Here is a 23,193-nt window from a genome sequence, read left to right as displayed (position 1 = left end):
CTTTTCAGGATTGTGAATGGATAAATCATAAAATCAAAATCATTATAAGTTTTATTTCTTATCCCCATTTTAAGCCACTAATTTCTTTTTTTTTTTCCTTTCTTTTTTGACGTGTCTCAGTTTTTATCTTAAATATTATTCTACTATGTCGACGAAATAACATAATTTTGTTTTTCAATCATCAGAATATCACACTATTTTTATTTGGTAAAGTAAATTCACCTGAATTTTTTTTTAAAGCCAATATAATATAATAATATATGCTGCACATATCACTGGACCAAAACTAACGGCCCGTTTAAAATAGCCCAAGCCCATTAAAATAGGTGCGAATGCCGACTGAAGATTAAAATACACAACCTGGACTTAGAAGCCCAACGTAGCTCAATAATTACAGTGAAGTGATAAAAGCCTTTTATGTAATAGAAACATCTCTATGAATTTGGAAAACACAAGGAGGGGTTAATAGAGTGGCATTCACATAATCTTGAGGTGTATGGTTTGAAATGCCAGGGACCATAATCCCCAACACCCTCCCACCCTTCAACAACCATCCTTCTCTAAACTCCGATCCCTTCTCAGTCACAATAGTGAAGCTTCTTATGAGCTCCAGTATAGCACTGTGCATCATCTTTACAATCCACCGCAACGAGAAAAAGTTTTCGTCCGATAGCTCTCTCAGAACCTATATAATGAAAGTCACAGAAATTAAATTGCATAGTTCTTTTATACTTTTCGCAAATAATAATGAACAGTATATATACCTTTGCTTGATAGTGCCGGTCGTAGTAGATGCAAGTGCCAAAGTGTTTGAACATCAAATCCTTATCATCGTACGGCAATCTTGGAACTATGTCGTTGTTATAAACAAATCTATAGTACTTCACGTCATATTGTTCTAATTTCTTCTCCATAAATACACCAAACTTGGAATCTCCAACTCTAGGTTGTCCAAAAGTATATACCCCTTGGATCCTCCCCAACAACTCTGTCTCATCGTGAATCACAAGCACAGCAGTGAACAAGATCGCGAGGGCTCCTCCTAAGCTATGACCGGTCAGAACGAACTTAGTGTTTTCGTTTTGAGCCATCAGGGTTTTCAAAGAGTCTCTGATCGAGTAATAAGCTAAAGGGGACAATCGATTAGGGTTTGGGAGAGGTTCCTTTGGCCAACTGCAATTGTTTTGAAGCCCTAGAGCTTTCATGAAACCACCATGGATCCTCCCAATGTTTGGGAGCTCATACCATGTTATGTCGAAATCTGAACACCAATCTTCGGAATTAAACGGTTCGGTGCCTCTGAATGCAACCACCGCCGTCGTTTCTTGACCGTTGGATGGTGTCGCTGTTTTATCTGTAGACATTATAAGGGCTTGTGTTGTTTCCTTTTGTTGGTACTCTGTATTAATAACATAAAAATCAAAATCAAAACATATATAATAATAAACATGATTAAACTGAATAAGCTTTCGACTCAATGCATACCGTTCCAATAGTCAACGAGGCCTAAATAACTCATATTCCAATGATTCTCGATGACATATTCGATACGGGCAGAATTTTCGTAGGCAATCTTTGAAGCCATAATGGACAATACAGCATAGTATCTGTCTCCATCTTGGCGATTCATAGTCTTGTCTAAACTTATTCTCCTGTCCAAATGTCCGATAAAAGATTGATAATTCTCCGACGTCGGCTTCGGCAACACCACTTGTCCTGCATCCATATATGGTAAATCCACAAATTGGTATGATTAATAGTATGAGATTATAAGAGAGGAATAATTAAGACAAATGTAAATCATCAAGACCTCGGAGGAAGAAACCGGAGAAAGAGTTATCGGAGAGGAAGTTTAAAGAGAATTCTAAGGCGGAGCCAAGGAGAGCCAATATCTCCGAAAAGAATCGGAGAAGCTTGAGAAGGACGAGAGAGACGAAGATAAGCCATCGACGTCGGAAACTTGGTTCTTTGGTCTCTGAACTATCTACTAATCTTGGCTTCTCGATATCACCGGAGAATAACAGACGGAGAAGTTCCAATGGCCGGAGCTCTTCCGGTTGGAGAATCAGATATCCTCTCGGAAACTCTTCGTCATCATCGTTATTGTTGATCATGTTGATTTTTTTTATTTTTATTTTTTTGTGTGAGCATTGTAGTGCGAATGAAATTATATTTATGTACGTAATAAGTTAATAAACTAAACATATGTGAGGATTTGGATAGACCGTATCGTAGATTTAGAATACTTGGAGTTGTGGGAAAACGAGATTTAGATTTTGTTTTTGTAAAGGTGATGTATAGATTTGGTCTTCGAATATATGAAGGTTACACACGTGGGCTGATGATAGTAATTATATGTAAAAAAAGAAACGTGGTAACCATATGTGTTAAGACAGTACGTGGAAAACGCGACCCCCGCCGGCCTTACTTGTTCTTATTAACGAACGTGGTGTGTGCACTGCATATGGATGGGCTGTGAATACGAGCTATGTGGCCCATTGATTTGTGATCTTCAACCCAAATTGTCAAAATGCTATTATGTGCTCTTCTTCATCTTCAGAAGCAGTAATCTATTGTCGAAACTAAATCAGATTAATGAGTCGATGGCTTAGACTTTAATCAAAGATAGGAAATATTGAATGGTATGTTCGAAAGAAAAGAAATCAAGGCTCTCTTTACACAATGTAGTTGTTTTTAATCATTATTTTAAAATTTCAACTGGTGATCAAAAAACATAATTACCAAGAACACAAAATAAAAGTACTATGTTACATTTGATATATTTAGGTAAAATGCCAAAAACTATCAAACGTAAGAATTTTTACACATAGGTTTTATATTTTGATAATTCTGTGTAAACATATGTTAGTCTTTTAAGTTGGCAAAAACAAAAGATGGTAGCTACTTTTAACACAATTTTATTTTCAGACGACAGATGCGATCCACTGATTAAACCACTAGATCTTTTGAATCATTGATAATTGTCTGTTTGCCAGTAACCAAAACACAATATACAAATGCATATATAATATCCCGATGTGATCACTATGTATGGTATATATATGGATGCATAAAGAAGAACTGAAAACAAGTAAATGGATGCATTCTACAGTTGTAATATTGTACGTGATCCTTTTCAAATCTAAATAGGAAAGGAGAAAATATTCTGATATCCATATCATAAAAAATGAAAACATTATCTCATATCATATTTTTGTTTTTCATATGTCGTGTGGAGGTGCACCGGAAATGATAAATGAGTACATTTAACATAGCACAAGAGACGTAGAGGTGCGAGTAGTCAAAGAATGCACCCAAAAAACAGACTCAACAAAAACCAAAAAGAATAGAAGTAGAAATAATAATAATAATAATAATAATAATAATAATATAGAAAAACAAAGATAAATTGGGGATCTGCATTCCCAACACCTACCCATTTTAAAAGCTTCCTATTTTATATCTAATAAAATCAAAATCTTTATCAACCCACCTATTTGCTTGTCCCCATTCTTTTTTTTTCCAAATTCTACTACTTTTTTTTTTCTTCTATTCAAATTACTAAAATTGGTACATCTACGTTTTCGTTTCATGACGTTTTAACCTTCTACGTAATAGATTTTGACTTTTGTTGCCACCTCAAGACATTCGGAAGAAGAAGAAAACATATGGTTAGATTTTGTAGTTGGATCCTACTAGTATATGATAACTTTGGAATGCCATCAATTTGTCAATCTCAAATACTATTTGTCATGCATTCGTTTGCATGCATTTGGTATAACACAATATAATAGATTACAATAACACCCAATAATAACAAAAGGATAGTGCATAAACTTTATCCTGTCACAGCGAACATGAGAATTTATCCCCCAAAGAAAAGAGAGATAGAGAAGAGAAAAGAGGAAAAGGCATTGAAGAAAAGATAATACAAGAAAAGGAAAAACAAATCTTCATTTCTTCAATATTTCTAGCAGAAACAAAAAAAATAAATAAATAAAAAAGGGAGGAAGATGATAGAAATGTGTCAGAACAATACAGAGCACTTGCCCAAGAAGATATTATAGAAAATGTCTATATAAATCTAATCTTAAGGATATTGTAATGATCAGAGACTCTCTGTGGTGATGTTGGGACCTTTGTGGGATATCTCACGTGGGACGATTTTTTTTTTCTTCTAAATAACCCAACAACAATGTAATTTTTATATGGAGTAGTGGATATTTTATTTCTTTACTAGATTGTGTGAAAAAATAGTTGGATTGTTTATTATTTCGATTTGATAATAGGATTGATTTAATTAATTAATAATATATAAAGTGGGTTGTTAGTGGAGCAACGACTATGGATGATGCTTGAGACATGAACACGATTGTATCGCTACCTTGCCTTGGGAGGCAGCCATCATATCTCAACTTTGGAACAATACTACACATTATTTAAATAAATTAACAAATAAACTATACCATTTGTTTCTTGTGTTCAAATTTGGTTGTCTAATAGTATACTATAAGTGTTGGTCGTCGATGCTTTACTTCTTGAATTTTAATACAAAATGTATTTACCTTGAAATCATTGTGCCAAAATAAAATGTGGTATCCTTCAATGTATTGTCAAGGTGACTACACAACAACGGCGTATTACGATGTACATTCATATATCCGAAAATGTATTTTGGTAAATATTGTACGTCCAACTATCAAGTAAGTGTAATAATCTTCAAAAAAAATTTCTTACTAATTAGAAACTTAATTGTATTAACTTGACCTTGCATCTCAAAACATGCGCGCGATGTGTCATTGCACTGGCTAATATAACTCAGATTCGGGCCTGCATTGATGCTTTACATTCAGGTTTTGTATTGCATCTTAGCGTAGTTATAATTTAGTTACAACATTTTCATTTACCGAGTTTGTAACCATTATTCATTCACAACGAATATCGATCAATATCAGAAATTCAGAATTATCAATAACATGCAATGGATTGAGAGACAGCTTCGCCACTACCATGCAGAGGCGAACCAATCATATTCATATCTTTAGACATGTATATGTATATATGTCTGTGGTCCTTCTGAAGTTTTTTTTTTTGGGTACTCCTTCCTTTGTTCCCACTGTGCTGTCACATAGATTCTTCACAGATCTTTCGAGAAAGAGAGAGAGAAAAAAGGGAACAACAAACCGAAGGTCATAATAAAGTCGCAAGACTATGAAACAAAGCTGTGTAAAAATTCCAATCTGTAATTATCGAGATGGACCCGTGTTTTATCTTCTCGTTCTTGAATATATATTTACATCCATATTGGATATTCGACTTACTTAATTAACAGTCGATCGATTATACATTACAAAGAGTTTCTAATTTGGAACGTTATAAGTTTTAATCGAAAACACATACCAATATGACAATAGCTATGTTGACACCCATATTGTTACTAGTATTAAATGTGGCGTTAAGTGGAGACAGTGTTACACAAACAAAAGAGATGAGAGTATTTATTGTAGTGAATATATATATAGGGCAAAAGTGAAAGGAAAAAAGTGGACTATCGTACCGGTTTCTTGATTTAGAGAGAGTGAGGACAGTGAAAGGTCACCGGTTCGTAAATTTTTTTGCATGTTTTGGTGTCAACATAGGAGGGTAAAACCAAGATCGAAGCACTTGCTTTGTCTGCCTGTTTCTATCTAATTATGGGGAAGAACCAACCCAGCCAAAAAAAAGAAAAAGAAAAAAGAGTTATATATAAAATAAACAAAAAAAACCAGACTTAAATATGAGTTAAATGTGATTTTGTACAAATAAAGTGAGACAGATCTTGTAAGAACAGTGAGACTGAGAGGGTGTCTTTTTGGATTTTGTGTATGTTTTAAGGTAAGAATCATTTATTGTCATTTGTTTAACTTAACACTAGCTAGCTAGCTAGGATCGATGCTGTTGCTTCTTATCATATTTTTAAAGTAGTTTTTCATACTTGTATATCACTATTAATTAATTAATTTTTGTTAAACTTATCACTATTAATTAATTAGTGTACAAAACATATCAATGCCATTTAAATATTCGAACGTTTACCTGATCACGTATCAGATCCACCTTAAATGATATACTACAGTAGTATAATTTAAAATTATTAGTTGTGGGATACCTTCAGTCGCAGATTACTCGGGGGATTGCAAAAGCCATTTACAAATTTTGCTAAGAAAAAAAATTAAAATATCTCCTCTTTGTTGGGAATGATTAATAGAGTTGTCAGATGCAACAGATGATGATTTTTTTTTCTCTTTTTTTTTTCAATTCATCATAATTCTTCGGTTTCAAAAGTTTTGACAATTTTCATATAAACTGAAAAAAACCACCTTCGCCAGAAGGCAAGTAAAGTCAGTGGCGGTAGGCTACAAAAGTCTTATAAAATAAAATCTAAAATAAACTAAAAAAAAAAGAATTCTTAAAAAACTTAGTATAAAAGAAAGTGAGAAAAGGGGGTAAAATAAAACTTTTAAAAAAAGGAGAATTAAGTCGTTCTCAGATCGGCTTTGAGAAGCGTGCCATTACGCTAAGGCTCGATGTCAATCGAGAGATCCGATTTAATCATCCTCCATTATTTCTTTATCTATCCATATAGTATATGCTTATTCGTCCACCATTTGTTATATATACAACAGCACATAACTATTAACCATTTCTCGATAGTTATGACTTATGAGAATGTGTTAAGATTAATATTTTACAGAACAAGACAGTGCTCCCTGGATTCTGACATATCTCATGTGGATGTGGGGTAATCTTATTACCAAATGATGTAATAAACTATACGACTCTCTCTTATTTTTTTAGGTAAGTAATCATCTTTCTTGGATCGCGAGGAGAAACATTATTGGTTAATACAACAAAATCAAGGGATTATATATCTCCATCTCATACTTCAACAAATACTATATATATATATATATATATGACCTTTTCTCACGTAGAAAGATTGATAGAGAAAATTAGGGAGGATAAAAGTTTTGATTACGAAATGTGTCAAAATCAGATAATGGTGGGAAAAAATGGAATACTACTCGTTGTTGTGCTGGTGATGAGAGTGGTTCATGCACCTTGTTTTTGTCGCGTTATGCCTTCTTTGCAATTTAGTAACGGATCCAAAACCAATAGATGCAAGCCACGTGTGTTCGACAAGCATGATCTGGACGGTCGATAATGCGATAAAAGAACCATATGGTCAATCCTTGCGTGAATCGACGGTCAGTGTCCATCCTCATAAATGGAACCATTTTTCTTACTTCTTTTAGTCTTTTTTTTTTTCTTTACTTGTTTTTATTTTTGGATGCAAGACATGTTACGCAATAATTCCACTTATAGTAACTCATACATGTACACGCTTTTCCATAGCTTCTTCTCTTAGCATATAGCAACCCAACAAAATCTTCGCGGCTTACTTATTATTACTAGCTCGTTTTATATCAATGTATACAAACTATCTAATTATGAGAGTATCTATAGTAAATTATTTGTTCTCTAAAATGTTCGCTAATTTTTATCATCACAAGTTAAAAGATAAAGGAATAAATAAAATCCGCCTTAATATTTTTACTTAGCATGTTATATAACCTAAAATAGTTGGTATAAATGATATTGCGTAACTAAGTTTGTCCGAATGCATATTTGTATGTGGAATTTGCACTTAGACTAGAAGACAAATTTTGACATGTATATATTATTATATGCCCATAAATGTGAGAGTTGAAAATGGGAAGAAATTCCTTACAAAATTATAAATGTATATATAAATGAAATTCAATATAAATATGTGTAGTATAAGTTAAAGAAGATGGATGGGCCACAAGTTGCTATATAAATCATTCCACATCTTGTTGTATTGCTTGAGTTCTGATTGGGCACAGTAGTACCATTTGCCATTTCTCACACATACCGTCTCTTTGTCTCATCATCAATCATCCATCACCTAAAAGAAAAGAAAGAAAAAACCCTAATATCTCTCGTTTGTAAGCTTTTTTCACCAGTTTCTCTCCATACCCATTTTACCAGCTTCTCCATAACTCTCTCTATGGATTCTGACATCATGAACATGATGATGCATCAGATGGAGAAACTTCCTGACTTCTGTAACCCTAATTCCTCTTTCTTCTCTCCCGACCAAAGCGGCAACAACACCACTACTTACCCTTTTCTCTTCAACTCAAGCAGCCCTAACAACCACTCTGACCACTCAATGAGCAACGAACCAGGTTTCCGGTACGGTTCCGCAGGTTTACTTACTAACCCTTCTTCTCTCTCTCCCAACTCAGCCTACTCTTCCGTTCTGCTCGACAAAAGAAACAACAATAGCACGAACATGGCGGCTATGAGAGAGATGATCTTTCGCATCGCCGTGATGCAACCGATACATATCGATCCAGAGGCGGTTAAGCCACCTAAGAGGAGGAACGTTAGGATCTCGAAAGATCCACAGAGCGTGGCGGCCCGGCATAGGAGGGAGAGGATAAGCGAGAGGATTCGGATTCTGCAAAGGCTCGTTCCTGGTGGGACGAAAATGGACACAGCTTCCATGCTCGACGAAGCTATTCATTATGTCAAGTTTTTGAAGAAACAGGTGCAGTCGCTGGAGGAGCAGGCGGTGGTTAACGGCGGAGGAGGAGGAGGAAGGGTTTTGATCGGCGGCGGTGGTATGACGGGGGCGAGTAGTAGTGGTGGCGGCGGGGGAGGAGTAGTTATGAAAGGGTGTGGGACAATGGGGACTCATCAGATGGTGGGCAATGCACAGATTCTTAGATGATGATGATTATTAATTTTTATCATTATTATATTAATGGTTGAGAAAAGTGGTAAAAATGATTCTGGAGAGGGAAGAACTAATTTATATTAAAGAAACCTGCAACCCCTATGAGAGACTCTTAACTTTATATAATTCTTGTGTTTAGATAATAATAATGTGATGTGATGGTTTTTTCAAAGCCAAGACTCTCCATGGTTGTTGGAGCGGGTTGTAAATTAGGAACTTTATATTATGTATCTTGATAATGAAATAATTAAAGCATTAATGATGTCACGCGAATAGAGAGAGACGGCCGGAGAGAGAGAGATTCACATTTCACACAAATCAACTGGACATGTTTGATATATATGTTCCAGGCCCAGCCAGCCCAATAAGATGCTCTCTGGCTTTATTATTAGTATACTAGATAGTAAAAATGTTTATTATTAGCTCATTATGGATTATGTTTCCCCTACTTAATCTCCCATCTTTAAACTTGTTTACGAGGGTGAGTATTTGGCTATCTGCATCTTCTCATCATTTCCCTACGTTTTAGTCCATGTGGGGGTACCGCCATCTATTGGGCCTTGTCAAGGGAACAGTCACGATTGGTCTTTCGCTAAAGCTTTTCACTATTAGTCCGAAAGAGTAGTCCGATTCATAAGAAAGACCCAGCCCATTAAGCTCAAGCCGATGAAACGATCAAACGGTTCACAACCAATCATCTTCACATCTCTTATCCTACACCGGTGTCCCACCAGATGACTCATCGTCACAACACTCACACACACCCAAAAAGAAAAAAAAGAAGAAGAAACCCTCACAAAGCACAAAGCTGGAGGAGGTCCATAAATGGCGCATTTAATTAGAACCCTCAAAAAAGCATTCTAGTCTTCTTCACAACTGTGAAACCTTCCTCCCCCAGTCACCTCTTCACATGTGACTTAACTCACTACTCTCTTCTTCTTCTTCTTCTTCTTATTTTCTTTCTTCGCTCTCGTCTCCTCCTCCAACGATCACCATGGCAGCTCCGTCTCTCAATCTCCTTCTCATTCTCTCTCTTCTCACCTTCGTCTCACTCCCGAGATCTGAATCTCTCTCAGACAACCCATCCCTCGTTCTTCTACCCGACGGATTCGACTGGCCGATCTCTCACGGTCTCGGCGACGAATTCGACATCATCAACGGAGAAGAGAGCTTCGAAGTCGCGGAGGAAGAAGACGACGGCGTAGATCGACGGTCATTGTACTGGCGGAGGAGAAAGTATTACATATCGTACGGAGCATTGTCGGCGAACCGAGTCCCGTGCCCTCCCAGATCTGGAAGATCTTACTACACTCACAACTGCTTCAGAGCCAGAGGTCCGGTTCATCCCTACAGGCGAGGCTGCTCGTCGATCACTCGATGCCGGAGATATTAGAGTGGGCATTTTCGTAATTCCGCCAACCAATATTGGGATTTATTATCGATGTTTGTATTGAGCTTTTGTTGTAATGTACTGTACCCCGATGTGTATTGTAAACCGGTTTGATATATTATTACTACTATTAGTTAAGCTCGTTAAGAAATTTAAATTTAAACCCTTGGGGTTGTGTAATGTTTAAGCTCTCAGGTCAAACCCAAGACCAAAAAGAAAAACAAATGGTGATTTCCTAAGGCATGAGGGGTGGGTTGGTAATTTGCAACTGATCTCGTTTTGGTTTTTTTGTCGGTGCCTTTTTAATTATTTGTCTGTCCTGTTTAACGGGATTTAAATCCGGGTCACATGTATTTGGACTTATTAGAATTTGATCATGTTACTGCTTCCATATTCTCATCTGAACTGAAATTTATTTAAATATATATGGTTCGACCGTCGTATTTGTTTTGGGCCTTTGCTATTATTGTGTCGTTGTTTTTGACATTGTTGGGCTATTACTTTGGCCCGATTGAGGAATTTGGAGTCGTAGGTCATGGACATGTATAGATTAGTAGAGATGATTAGGATCTGACTTCGGTATCGGAAACGTGCATGGGTTAAGTATACGTAAATCATTTTTTTTTTTTTTGATAAAATTTCCGATACTAAAAACTTTGAAACCGTATACGTAATAAGATGACATAACAAAACAAAAACAAAACACACATAGATAAAAGCCATTAAACTCTACAGACAAACAACAACATACACATATGATAGTAGTCGAATGTTCTCAAACACGTTGTGGAAGCGTGATTGCAGCAAAAAAAAATCAATACATATGTTTTTTTTTTCCTGAACAAAATACATATGTTTAGCAGTTAGCACACTTATTTATAACTTCTAACACGTAAGTATTAATTAGCATGAAAAAATCGTTTTCGTGATTCAAGAGATACATAAATTTTGCAACCTATCAATAGTACGTACCGCATAGGCGCATACCATAAAACATGCACGTGTAAATAAAAAGGTCAACTTATCTTGAACAGTCAAGAGACGGCTTTTTTTGCCTTTCCTTTCGAAATTTCAAACTTGGAAGAAAACATATAAAACGAATTGTATTTTTGGTATGTTTTAGGACCTTCGACCCAAACTGATAGTTGGGATTAGAAGAAACATGTTTAAATAGAGATGCATGAACTTGTGTTTGGCGGCTACTTATGCGTTTGGTCTAAAGCTGACCAGCATTTTAATTTAATAAAAGACTAATCGTCCTTTAATTTGTCCCCAAAAAGATACATATTTTAGCTTGACTTTGGTATATATATACAAACAAAAAGTTATATAAAAAAAAAAAGATTATGCAAACGATAGAGGGTATATGACGTTGCCTTCTCCTAATTCAAAGGGGTCAATCTAAATTCCATATAACAAAGAATATTCCAAAGTTTTGGAATGTGGATAACTTCAAAAGACCCCTATTGACCTTGCCTATGACTACAAGGTTAAATCCACTTGGACGTTGAATTCGAACGTGGAACTAACCAACTATTCTGATTCAACTCTAAAATAGAGTCGTGTATGACCCCTACCGATATACACTGTTTCACATTCTCATCTCCGCAATTTTAGTTGAAAGCCCTTTTAAGTTCCATAATTAATGAACTATATAATCAATCGATTTATATTAATTGTGTTTGGTTCTTCCAAAGTGATATCCGCACAATTCTAGTGGGCTATATGTATATTTTCAAACGTACATATACTTTGGGATTGGGAAACAATATCAAAAACTATGAAAATTTTGGTTGGGATATTAATAATACTATAGCTATTTGCGATAAAAAACGAAAGAGTCTTCTTTATATTTTTCAGTTTTCACAATGATATAATCAATCAAATAGGGTTTCTAGAGAAATTAAGGTATACTACATGGATATATAATTCTACGATAGTAGATGACAAAGTTATTTTCTTGGTTTCACACCATACCATATACTATAAAAAAAAAGATTCTCGGATATATTTTACGTGATCTATACGAAAATGCCTCGCAAAGTATTGGAAACCTAGAGCTATGAAAAATGAAGTAGTTGTAGTTAGGACTTAGGAGGGCTGACTAAACCAAACTTATAGATGAAATATCGAGGAAATAAACTGTGGGCCGCCATATTTGTTTCAATATAATATTGAGTAACGAGCAACCAAAAAGATATAGGGGATAGGATTAAGCAAGTAGCCTTCCTCGGATTCAGTGAATTATCCAAGTCGCCTGGGCGGTGTTGGTTCATATATTCCTTTTTTACCTTCACATTTTCTCCATTTTCCAATAGTACTATTATTATTGTATGTATTTAATAGACAAAGCAAGTTGTAGAGTAGACATGCTCGTAGAGATCGCAACTCCACTCAATCTAATGGCTAGGGATCACGTCCATGTGACGCTTTCTTACTTTCTCACTAGTACTATATAAAAATTGAACGAGAAATAGGAGTATATGATTGGCTCATATGGACGCCCATTTCATATCTTTTTCATCAAAAGTCCCACTCTAGATTCTATAAAAACGAAGCATGTGATGATGGTTGTGGCTAGTGTTAACCTTCCCTTTCTTCTTCTTTCAACTTCGCCAGCCTCCGTTACAACATTAATTTGATATCTCTAATTCTTTTTCTTCTTTCTTATTACAAAAATTCATCATATAGAAGAAATTGAATATGTAAAATATTATTTGATTAGGTAATGTAGTAGTAGCCCTTTACTGATAAATAAACATTTAAAATCAGAGCCGCCGCAACTTGCGTAAGTCTGTTGGGGTCGAATGACTTCAGTGCGAAGCACCCCCTTCCACTCCCGCGCTTTTCTTGGCCTTCCTTTTATTTTATTTTAATTGTTACAACTTGAACTTACACACAATGTTTTAAAAGAAAAAATATTATGAAAATAAAGTACAAAAAGCATTCAGTATACAATCATAATATATATATAGTATACAATCGATGTCAAAAAAAAAAAAAAAAATAGTATAAAATCATAAAAATATATAAATGAGTAAATGAAGTCATGGCCATAATAAGGAATCCAGACTTGGGCAAGCAAGTTGGCCATGAAGTAATAACTCACATAAAAGCACTATAATAATAAGAAAAAATGATTGGAAGAGTTGTCGGATAAAGTTCTCTTTTCTTCTGTTGAAGCATCGAAACCAGTTGCGTTACTATTGGAAATGGTAAATTTACAACAAGTAAAGTAAAACTATAGAGCTCACATGCGAAGGCTGAGTACTAAATTATTAAACATGTATATAATCAATAATCTTTAAAATTTTGACAAAGCATAAATAGTCAATAATCGTTACTAGTAAACAAATTCTAAGTGCCTGTCAAGTGTCAACTATCGTCTAAATTGTTATTACCTAGCTATTCATTCAGTTATATATACTGGTTAGAATTACGTTTTTATCTGCCATGGTTATAATATTAGAAGCTTATACTTCTTTTGTTTTTTATATCACACGCATATAACTTATATAACCCAAGAAAGAAAAACCTAGAAACTGACCCAAATCTAAATGAAAATCCCACTTTGTGACTTATGGTAGTAGGACAAAGAAAAATGTTAAAATAGTGTTTCCAACGGGAAAGGATTTGATTCTTGGGTTGGGTGGTACACAAAAAAAAAAACATAAATAATTTTGCAACGCCAACTTGGTTAGCATGGTATGGTCGAAAATGAACATCTTGCCTAGCTACTTTATTGATAACAAGAATTATATTTGGCTGCACAAGAACGATATTTGTGGCCACAAATTGCATTAGTATTTTTTCTTTTTTCTTCTGTCACCTCCATACGCATATATTATGAGTTCTGAACGTGATTAGAGAAATACTAATAGTGTGATTACGATCAGGGACAGCTACGAAGGAGTGGCATATGCGATGAAGATTCTATTCTATGCCTATTCAAACAACATACAACATGAAAGGAGAGTCTAGAACAGAGGCCACGAAAAGAATATTATCTGTATATATACAAATCTATCTTCTGTTTTTATTTATTTATTTCTATTACAGCTACAATCAGAAATATACAAATACTAAAAATACAGTTTCTTCATGTGTATATATATTCTTATTTTTTCGGTTGTTTCATTGCGATTTTTCTTTTGTGTTACTTTTACCAATCTACAGTTTGTTTTCAATATTTCTAATAAGTAATAACATATCACGCATGTTCTGAAACATAAATGAAGTTACATACTAAATATATTAAACGCAAATTTTCAATAGAAACTGACTATTATTTAGCTACAATAACGATCATGATCTCATTAAACACTATCAAGCATGTTACTAATTTACTATACGAGTCAAAAAAATAATATCTACCTCGTGAGTGATAGATATTCGAACTTATACAAAAACAATAGTCATGCCATGATATTTATTTAAATATAATAACTAAAAAATATCACGTAGCATTACATTATTGTTAGTATTTTATCAGTTTACCAGCCTAACAAAGAAAAATCTCTCGTCACGTGCATTAATTACTCCCAAAAATTCAGACTTTGCAAATTAAATATATGATTTAAAAAATAAAAATCGTAACCTCAATTTTTATTATTATTTTTCATCTAGGAAAAAAAAAGTCAGTATATATAAATTGAGGAACTCGCACCAGGAAGTAGCATTAACCGTCACGAGCTTTCATGCTCTGTTTCTTTGTTTTTTTATTTTCTCTCCACTCGTTTTAAAAATTCAATCTTTATATCAAATTTTAAATTCTCTCGCATAATCGTGTCGGAGATTTGCTTCGATGGAGTGGATTCGAGGAGAAACGATCGGATTCGGAACGTTTTCTACAGTCAGTCTTGCGTCGCCGTCTAATAACGATTCCGGCGAGTTTCCTCCGTTAATGGCCGTGAAATCTGCAGACTCGTACGGCGCTGCTTCTCTGGTGAACGAGAAATCAGTTCTTGATAAACTCGGTGACAAATGCGACGAGATCGTTCGGTGTTTCGGCGATGATCGGACGGTGGAAAACGGAGAAGAGATGCATAACTTGTTCTTGGAGTACGCTTCTAGAGGAAGCTTAGAGAGCTATATCAAGAGCTTAGGCGGCGAAGGTCTACCGGAGTCCACCGTACGCCTTCATACAGGATCGGTGCTTCGAGGTCTACGACACATCCACGCTAACGGAGTCGCTCACTGCGATTTAAAACTCGGGAATATTCTATTGTTCGGTGACGGAGCCGTTAAGATTGCTGATTTCGGATTGGCGAAGAGAATTGGTGAAGTGACGGCGTTAGACGAAGGAGTTCAGATCAGAGGCACGCCGTTGTATATGGCGCCGGAAGCCGTTAACGATAACGAATATGGATCAGAAGGTGACGTGTGGGCTTTGGGATGTGCTGTAGTTGAGATGTTTAGTGGCAAAACGGCGTGGAGTTTTAAAGAAGGATCGAACTTCATGTCGTTGTTGATACGCATCGGTGTTGGCGAAGAGCTTCCCATGATTCCCGAGAAGTTGTCGGAACAAGGAAGAGATTTTTTGTCAAAGTGTTTCGTTAAAGATCCAAAGAAGAGATGGACGGCTGAGATGCTTCTACACCATCCATTCGTAGCCGTCGATCTTGATCACGACGGTTTAGTAGAAGAAGGCCTCGTTCTTAACCTGAAAACAGAGGAAGTCTCGACATCGCCGAGATGCCCATTCGAATTTCCCGATTGGGTTTCGGTTTCTTCCGGTTCACAAACGATCGATTCGGCGGAGGATAGAGTTGCGAGTTTGGCGACTGATTCGATCCCTGATTGGTCTGTCACCAATAGTTGGATCACCGTACGGTGAGGATAGCGATTTAAAAAACAGGGGACAAGAACAGAGTTGCAGAGAAAGGCTAGGTTTTTTTTTTTTTTTTTTATAAATTCCTAGTCAGATCCAACAATTCTAATTTAATTCGTTAATATTTGTTATTAGAAATCCAAAATTTAATCACTATGTAAAAACCAATTTTGTATTCATGATCCCGAAGTCTTGATTTTCTTCAGTATATATAACACCGGTTTGTATTCATGAGCCATTATCCCAAGTATCTTTTTCCATGAATGTGAACAAAGATCGTATATTTAGACACAATCACGCCACATAAGCTAATATCAAAATCTTTTGAGAAAGTAAAGATTAAGACTCTTGCACAAGGCTCGTGGCCACCACAGAACAGCGTACTTCAGACTTAGCATCATCTTCATCAAACCAACTCACCAATCCGTAAACCACGTTCTCTTGTAACGCTCTTGGGCTCTCCAATCTCACAGTGTAACTTAGCTTCTCATTTTTCTCGCTGAACATTAGTCTTTTTGGCTCCACGACGACATTTAGACCGTTCAAGCCTCTCACACTCACGTTGTAGCTTCTTCTCTTTGTTTCTCCCACGTTCGTCAATGTCCTCTGGAATATCTTGGGACCGTTTTGATCGGATGTAAAATAGGCAATGATTGAAGGGTAATTGAGATATGGAGATGGGTTCTTACACGCATAGGAAAGATTCGATCTTGTGATGATATTGATCAATTTTCTTGATTGTTTTGCATTGTGACAAAGGAAGTTTATGAAATCTTGTGGACTTGTATCATAGATTAGGCCAGGGTTCAAGACGCTGTTCGTACTCACATGTCCTGCTCCAACGGCTAAAGGGTTGTCTAAAGTCAAAGCCGTTGTCATAATTGCAGATTTTATAGCCGATGGACTCCACTTTGGATGGACTTGCTTTATAAGCGCCGCTACTCCAGCTACATGAGGTGCCGCCATTGATGTCCCGGTTAAGAGATTGAATCCACTAAGTAACGGCCTTGCTGTAGTTCCCGCAACTGGTTTTACTGGTGGCCAAGCAGAGAGAATCAGTGTCCCAGGGGCTATAATGTCCGGTTTAAGTATTTGAGGGAAGCTTGTAAACGGACCTCTCGAGCTGTATACGTCTACTTCTGGTGCTGGTTTTGTCCCGATTACCGTTTTCCGAAACTCCAGCCTCGCCGTCGCGTTGTTTATGTTGCTCAATGTGTAGCTTTTAATAGCTTCCCGGTGCTCTGAGCTGATGAATGCTACGGGGAACTGGTATTCTACTGTGTCTTGTTCCGTAAGTAACTTATTTGTTACTAAAACTACTGCTGCAGCTCCGGTGGATTTGGCTTCTTGTAGTTTGCTTCCGATGTTAACGTTTTCGTAGCAGACAACAATTATGTTAGCCAGAGTCTTGTTTCCGGCTTTGCAAGATTCGATGTACGTTACGGGATACTGAACTGAAGGAAAATCTCCGGGAAACAGAGAAGGAAAATTAAAGCTAACTCCGTTTCCTAACGTTAGGGTTCCTTGAAATTGCCGACCAATTGTTCCTGCTCCAACCGTCATAATCCACGGCGCTCCGTTAATCAAACTCCAGTAATACGGGCCGTCATTACCACCTGAAGCAACGACGAAAACGCCTTTTTGAATTGCAGCAAATGATGCTACTGCAATTGGATCATTTTCTAGACCTAAACCATCAGAGTCATCATCATCCTCCGAGCTCAATCCTAGTGACAGAGATATCACATCGACTCCATCTCGAATCGCTTGATCAATCGCTGCGATTACATCTGATGCGTAAATCCCTTCTTCCCAAGCGGCTTTATAGATCGCTATATGCGCGTACGGTGCGACTCCTGAAGCGGTTCCTTGCGCATAAGAGAAGTAAGATGCGTTCTTAACGTGATTGCCAGCAGCGATGGCCGCAACATGAGTGCCGTGTCCGATTGTATCGTGCGGTGAAGAGTATTGACCAATCTTGGTTCCTCTCAAATCAGGGTTGTTGGCGAATAACCCCTGGTTGAAAACTCTTGCACCAATTAGTTTCTTGTTGCACAAGGAAGAAGAATTGAATTGACATGCTCCTTTCCATTTAGACGGAACCGAACCGACCCCATCGTCGTGAAAGCTGGGACTGTCCGACCAAATTCCGGTATCTATAATACCGATGACTGTACCAGCTCCATAATTCGAGACAGGCCATGTACCGGATGCCGAATTTAGACCGATAAACTGCGGAGAGAAAGTGGTATGAAGCTTAACCGGTAAATCTTTGGTGAAAGAGACATACCCGGGTTTGTCTTTAAGACGTTGGAGCTCGGAGTTTGTGAGAACCGCGCTAAACCCGTGAACCGAATCGGTGTAAGCATAGATAATCCTTGGTTTTTTATCGGTTATAACCGAAGTAAGAGTAGTGGAAAACCAGCTTCTGTGATCGGGAAATGGTAACGGTTTGGCGGATAAGTCCATATGGATGATGTAAGTAGAGGTTTTCTCCGCCGTGGCAGCCGCTAGGAAGAAGGAGATGATCATAAGTATCACGATGGTAGTCGGCCATGTCTGAGCAAGTTTTTTCTCTGGTCTCACTAAACTGAAATAAGTTCTGGTTGTTGGTAAGAAAAAACTATAGTTTTAATTATAAAAAAAAAAGGTGGCAGAGATTGTAACCTTTACTTGGCTTTTGCTTTTGTTTTTTTTTTTTTTGTCGTCAAGCTTTTGCTTTTGTTAAAGTGATTTTAGGTGGTCGGCAATACATCTCTCATCATTGTTTCTTTTACTTTTGGGTTTATTAAAATGCATAAGGTCTATTGAATATTAAGCCCATTGGGTTCAAAAGGCGTTATACTTATCAGGCTAGGTAAGCGTTGTCGGATTCGGATATCGGATATGATGGATCGCGCCAAAATCTTACAGATTTTCCCGCCATTGTCATTTATCAATCTGGGTTCTTCAACCTAAAAATTGGATGCTCACTTTGCCAAATTCCCAAATTTACAGAATTTGAAAAATGTCCGGCGATAATTCACCGGAGGTTGGCCGAAGACGAAGCCGAGGTGCGGAGGCGTCGTCTCGGAAAGACGCACTCGAGAGGCTGAAGGCGATTCGGCAAGGGGGACTTCGGAATCTATCATCTGGTTCAGGTGGTGGGTACGATATTAGGCTGCAGAAGCCAATCTTCGATACCGTTGATGATGACGAGTACGATGCACTTGTTTCCCGTAGACGGGAGGAGGCTCGCGGGTTTGTAGTCGACGATGAGGAAGGCGGCGATTTGGGATATCTCGACGAAGGTGAGGAGGAGGACTGGTCGAAACCCAGTGGACCAGAATCGACTGATGAATCGGATGACGGTGGTAGGTTTAGTGGCAGACTTAAGAAGAAGAAAACGGAGAGGAATAAAGGGAAAGAAACAACGCCGCAACCTCAGGCGAAGAAGGTGAATCCGGCGCTTAAGGCTGCGGCTACTATCACTGGTGAAGGTAGACTTTCGTCTATGTTCACCTCTTCAAGTTTCAAGAAGGGCAAAGAGACTGATACAGGGAAATGTGAGGGTATTCTCAACGAGGTTATAGCACAGGTTACTCCAGATGATCTGGACAGGGAAAGGCATAAGAGAAGAAAACAACCAGGTACTGTTTCAATTACCATGTCCAGGAACAAAAAACTGGTTTCTGTTACCTCGAGCATGAAAGTGAAGGATTCAGAACCAAAACGCTCAATGTATGAGGGTGAACCAAAATCCTCAATGTATGAAGGTGATTGTGTTTCCATGGAGAATGAGTCGATGAAAGATTTGAAACAGGAAGATATGACAGAATCTGAAGTCATTCCTCCGTTTGATTCTGAGAATATGGAATTACCTGGAAGTGATAGTGTTATAGAGAACGGATCAAATAAGATAAGGAACGCTGAGGTGAAGACCGAGTTAGGTGTTAAGGATTTATTTACATTGAATGCAACAACTGATATGAAAGAGAAGGATCCGGCTTTAAGCGCCACTGCTGGTTGGAAGGAAGCGATGGGAAAAGGTGGAACTGAGAATGGAGCTTTACCTGGTTCTAGTTGTGAAGGGCAAACGGAATTTGATTTGGTTGCTGATGGATCACTTCGTTTCTACATTCTTGACGCTTATGAGGAGGCTTTTGGAGCTAGTATGGGCACAATATATCTATTTGGGAAGGTGAATCTCTTGGAGTTCTTTTTCACTAATTTTTAGAGTTGTTGTTTGGCGTTAATCTATATATGTATTTGGACCTCTATTTACAATTCAGGTTAAAATGGGAGATACGTACAAGAGTTGTTGTGTGGTAGTTAAGAATATCCAGAGATGTGTTTATGCTATTCCAAATGATTCCATATTTCCTTCCCATGAACTAATCACTCTCGAGCAAGAGGTGAAAGACTCTCAACTTTCTCCTGAATCCTTCCGCCGGAAATTACATGTGAGTTTGGCTAACTGTGTTACAAGCTAGGAGGAAGCATAATTTTCGCTGTTATTTATTGTATTTGGCCACTTCTCAGGAAATGGCATCAAAACTGAAGAACGAAATTGCTCAGGAATTGTTACAACTCAATGTTTCAAATTTTAGCATGACGCCTGTCAAGGTTTGGATATTTATTTATCTTTGATGTATCTAGCAGCAATACCTTGTTTGTTTTACTCTTTATTCCGCTGTTTATGGATAAACATCAGAGAAATTATGCTTTTGAGAGGCCGGATGTGCCTGCTGGTGAACAATATGTTTTGAAGATAAATTATCCGTTTAAGGTACATTTCAGCTGTGCAATAGCAAACTGAAACTCATCCTTTTTTTTTTTTCCTTTTGTTAAATTTTGTACATCTCAACACTATTGACACTTTTCTTTCGCTCTCACAGGACCGTGCACTTCCAGAAGATCTTAAAGGCGAGTCGTTCTGCGCTTTGCTCGGGTCTCATACCAGGTTCTGGCCTTCTTACTGCTTAGTTTCATTACCTTTCCCTCTGTTTGTTTAGTTGGTCAGTTAAGTTTGTATTTTTTGGTATTTTGTAGGCTTTTTGGTTAACTATGTATGCTGGCTATGTCAATTTAGCACAGTGCAATTTCCCCTCCTTATCAACATTAATTTATATGCAGTGCTTTGGAGCATTTTATTCTTAAGAGGAAGATCATGGGACCTTCTTGGCTAAAAATTTCAAACTTCTCTACTTGCTCACCTTCTGAAGGAGTATGGTCTTAAAATAATGCCATAATCATATTCTCAGTGATCTTTTAGTTCTGTTTTTCTCTAATAATGAAAGGACTTGACACTTGTGTAGGTGAGCTGGTGCAAGTTTGAGGTTACTGTTGACTTTCCCAAGGATATCACAGTTTTGGATTCAGAGGAAAAGGTGGTTCACCCTCCTGCTGTCGTTACAGCCATAAATTTAAAGACTATAGTGAATGAAAAGCAGAATATAAGCGAAGTCGTTTCTGCATCTGTTCTCTGCTTTCACAACGCCAAGGTTTGTTTTACAACATTTAAGCAAACGTTCATAGCCGTTTTTTCTTTCTCTTTGTGAAGAATATGGATACATTATCATGAAACTACTCACCAGTATGTTTTCGTACAATGTGGTTTTATATTACCACTCATTTTTGGACGATTTTTCTTGCTCAAAAGACACTTATGTCTACATTAGTAGCTTGACATATGATCTCCGTGCTCCTTGATCTTTCAGATTGACGTTCCAATGCCAGCTCCAGAAAGAAAGAGATCTGGCATTCTGAGTCATTTCACTGTTGTTAGGAATCCTGAAGGAACTGGTTACCCAATTGGTTGGAAAAAAGAAGTGGCTGACAGAAATTCAAAGAACGGCTGCAATGTTTTAAGTATTGAAAATAGGTCTGTTGCAGCTCTGTTACTAATTAGGCTATGCTTATGATCTATGTATATCTTTGGCAGTTCATGTTGCTTCGTCCAACATTTTTTTCTTTTCCTTACTGCAGTGAAAGAGCATTGCTGAACCGATTGTTTTTGGAGTTGAACAAATTGGACAGTGATGTTCTTGTGGGGCATAATATATCAGGTTTTGATCTGGATGTTCTTCTTCAAAGAGCCCAGGTAAAGGAAAAACTCTAAATACTATTAAGAAAAATTGTTGTGTCCTTACAGTTTTTTTTCTTTCTATGATGTGCTTTTTCATTTACACGTTTGAGGAACTAAAACATGACATGGACAATGTGCTGCTATTTGACTCATGTCAGTTTTGTAAGGCCTTGTTTTCCAGGCCTCTTAGATGAATTTTAACATTAATAAACCATCAAATTTTTTATGCATTGTATATCCTTTCTTCCCTTTCCCAGTCTCTCATGTTGTGATGGTGACGTAATAGAGATATGAACATTGTCTGTCTTGTTCTTTATCTGAATGATTACTACTGTGCAGGCTTGTAAAGTTCAGAGTAACATGTGGTCCAAAATTGGCCGACTCAAACGCTCTTTCATGCCTAAGCTTAAAGGAAACACTAACTTTGGGTCAGGAGCTACACCAGGGATCATGTCTTGTATTGCTGGAAGGCTCTTGTGTGATACAGATCTGTGTTCTCGTGACTTATTGAAGCAGGTATGATGCCCAACTCTTGTAAGGAGTAAGTTGAAGCTCAGTCCCTCATGTATAAGCATTTCTTTCTTGCAGGTCAGTTATTCATTGACAGACCTTTCAAAGACACAGCTAAACCGGGACAGGAAAGAGATAGCGCCTAATGATATTCCCAAAATGTTTTTGTCATCCAACACACTTGTGGAACTTGTAAGTTCTTCAATGAGCCTGCTCATGTCTATTTTACGCATGAGTTGGTACTACCACAATAGGGACGATAGGTTATGAATCCTTACAGGTGAAACAGTTTGGTGCGTATTGGTGAAGAATAAGTAATCCAGTCATACGTAGAAGTATAAGAATTGCAGATAACAGCAGTTCATGTAAGGTTGGTGAGTGATAACTGCATCTTAGTTCCTCAGTTGTTATAACCTTTTGGTTTTCTTTGTTTCAGATTGAATGTGGTGAGACAGATGCATGGTTATCCATGGAGCTCATGTTTCATCTAAGTGTTCTTCCTCTCACTCTCCAGCTTACTAACATAAGTGGCAATCTTTGGGGAAAAACACTTCAAGTAATGACTCCTTTTCTCTCTCTCTCTCTCTCTC

General features: G+C 37.2%; 6 protein-coding genes across 6 annotated transcripts in view; 4 read left to right on the top strand and 2 right to left on the bottom strand.

Annotated features, from left to right (window-relative positions):
- Nucleotides 1–415: 415 nt before the first annotated feature.
- LOC17875938 lies at nucleotides 416–2,158 on the bottom strand. The gene is made up of 4 exons (XM_006279727.2): nucleotides 1,811–2,158; nucleotides 1,486–1,716; nucleotides 765–1,399; nucleotides 416–685 (listed from the first exon to the last, which is right to left on the bottom strand). The coding sequence occupies exons 1-4, from the start codon at nucleotides 2,112–2,114 to the stop codon at nucleotides 416–418; spliced, it is 1,440 nt and encodes a 479-aa protein (XP_006279789.1). The 5' UTR covers nucleotides 2,115–2,158.
- A 5,824-nt stretch (nucleotides 2,159–7,982) lies between these two features.
- On the top strand, nucleotides 7,983–8,800 carry LOC17876424 (transcription factor HEC1). Its single transcript, XM_006281680.2, has one exon. The coding sequence runs from the start codon at nucleotides 8,072–8,074 to the stop codon at nucleotides 8,798–8,800; it is 729 nt and encodes a 242-aa protein (XP_006281742.1). The 5' UTR covers nucleotides 7,983–8,071.
- Nucleotides 8,801–9,570: 770 nt separating this feature from the next.
- LOC17874966 (protein RALF-like 34) lies at nucleotides 9,571–10,469 on the top strand. The gene has a single exon (XM_006281245.2). The coding sequence runs from the start codon at nucleotides 9,801–9,803 to the stop codon at nucleotides 10,197–10,199; it is 399 nt and encodes a 132-aa protein (XP_006281307.1). The 5' UTR covers nucleotides 9,571–9,800; the 3' UTR covers nucleotides 10,200–10,469.
- Nucleotides 10,470–14,915: 4,446 nt separating this feature from the next.
- Nucleotides 14,916–16,205, top strand: LOC17877308 (mitogen-activated protein kinase kinase kinase 17). Its single transcript, XM_006282217.2, has one exon. It carries the CDS (start codon nucleotides 15,001–15,003, stop codon nucleotides 16,030–16,032), a length of 1,032 nt encoding a protein of 343 aa, XP_006282279.1. The 5' UTR covers nucleotides 14,916–15,000; the 3' UTR covers nucleotides 16,033–16,205.
- A 127-nt stretch (nucleotides 16,206–16,332) lies between these two features.
- Nucleotides 16,333–18,537, bottom strand: LOC17877264 (subtilisin-like protease SBT1.9). The gene is made up of 2 exons (XM_023777827.1): nucleotides 17,142–18,537; nucleotides 16,333–17,060 (listed from the first exon to the last, which is right to left on the bottom strand). The coding sequence occupies exons 1-2, from the start codon at nucleotides 18,493–18,495 to the stop codon at nucleotides 16,366–16,368; spliced, it is 2,049 nt and encodes a 682-aa protein (XP_023633595.1). The 5' UTR covers nucleotides 18,496–18,537; the 3' UTR covers nucleotides 16,333–16,365.
- A 469-nt stretch (nucleotides 18,538–19,006) lies between these two features.
- Nucleotides 19,007–23,193, top strand: part of LOC17875048 (DNA polymerase alpha catalytic subunit) — an 8,556-nt gene continuing 4,369 nt past the window's right edge. The window contains exons 1-12 of the mRNA XM_006282359.2: nucleotides 19,007–20,206; nucleotides 20,298–20,468; nucleotides 20,548–20,631; nucleotides 20,720–20,794; nucleotides 20,904–20,968; nucleotides 21,142–21,232; nucleotides 21,324–21,509; nucleotides 21,726–21,889; nucleotides 21,994–22,108; nucleotides 22,433–22,609; nucleotides 22,682–22,795; nucleotides 23,040–23,159. Coding sequence (XP_006282421.2) covers nucleotides 19,034–20,206; nucleotides 20,298–20,468; nucleotides 20,548–20,631; nucleotides 20,720–20,794; nucleotides 20,904–20,968; nucleotides 21,142–21,232; nucleotides 21,324–21,509; nucleotides 21,726–21,889; nucleotides 21,994–22,108; nucleotides 22,433–22,609; nucleotides 22,682–22,795; nucleotides 23,040–23,159 — 2,535 coding nt within the window. The 5' untranslated portion in view covers nucleotides 19,007–19,033. The remainder of the gene's footprint in view (nucleotides 20,207–20,297; nucleotides 20,469–20,547; nucleotides 20,632–20,719; nucleotides 20,795–20,903; nucleotides 20,969–21,141; nucleotides 21,233–21,323; nucleotides 21,510–21,725; nucleotides 21,890–21,993; nucleotides 22,109–22,432; nucleotides 22,610–22,681; nucleotides 22,796–23,039; nucleotides 23,160–23,193) is intronic.

This window comes from Capsella rubella, unplaced genomic scaffold, assembly GCF_000375325.1.
Source record: "Capsella rubella cultivar Monte Gargano unplaced genomic scaffold, Caprub1_0 scaffold_8, whole genome shotgun sequence".
In the NCBI taxonomy this organism is placed as follows: Eukaryota; Viridiplantae; Streptophyta; class Magnoliopsida; order Brassicales; family Brassicaceae; genus Capsella; species Capsella rubella.
The sequence above is the reverse complement of the archived record's forward strand: the minus strand, read 5'-3'. Positions and strand labels throughout refer to the sequence as shown.

Bases quoted from the DNA above. Each gene is read 5' to 3' on its own strand.
- LOC17877264 (XM_023777827.1), bottom strand. From the start codon at position 18,495: ATGGACTTATCCGCCAAACCGTTACCATTTCCCGATCACAGAAGCTGG. The intron at 17,061-17,141 runs GTCCGTTTACAA...CTTGGCCACCAG, and splicing joins AGACGTATACAGCTCGAGAG to TAAAACCAGTTGCGGGAACT.
- LOC17874966 (XM_006281245.2), top strand. From the start codon at position 9,801: ATGGCAGCTCCGTCTCTCAATCTCCTTCTCATTCTCTCTCTTCTCACC.
- LOC17875938 (XM_006279727.2), bottom strand. From the start codon at position 2,114: ATGATCAACAATAACGATGATGACGAAGAGTTTCCGAGAGGATATCTG. The intron at 1,400-1,485 runs GTATGCATTGAG...TTATTAATACAG, and splicing joins CCTCGTTGACTATTGGAACG to AGTACCAACAAAAGGAAACA. The intron at 686-764 runs GTATATATACTG...TTCATTATATAG, and splicing joins ACCGGCACTATCAAGCAAAG to GTTCTGAGAGAGCTATCGGA.
- LOC17877308 (XM_006282217.2), top strand. From the start codon at position 15,001: ATGGAGTGGATTCGAGGAGAAACGATCGGATTCGGAACGTTTTCTACA.
- LOC17876424 (XM_006281680.2), top strand. From the start codon at position 8,072: ATGGATTCTGACATCATGAACATGATGATGCATCAGATGGAGAAACTT.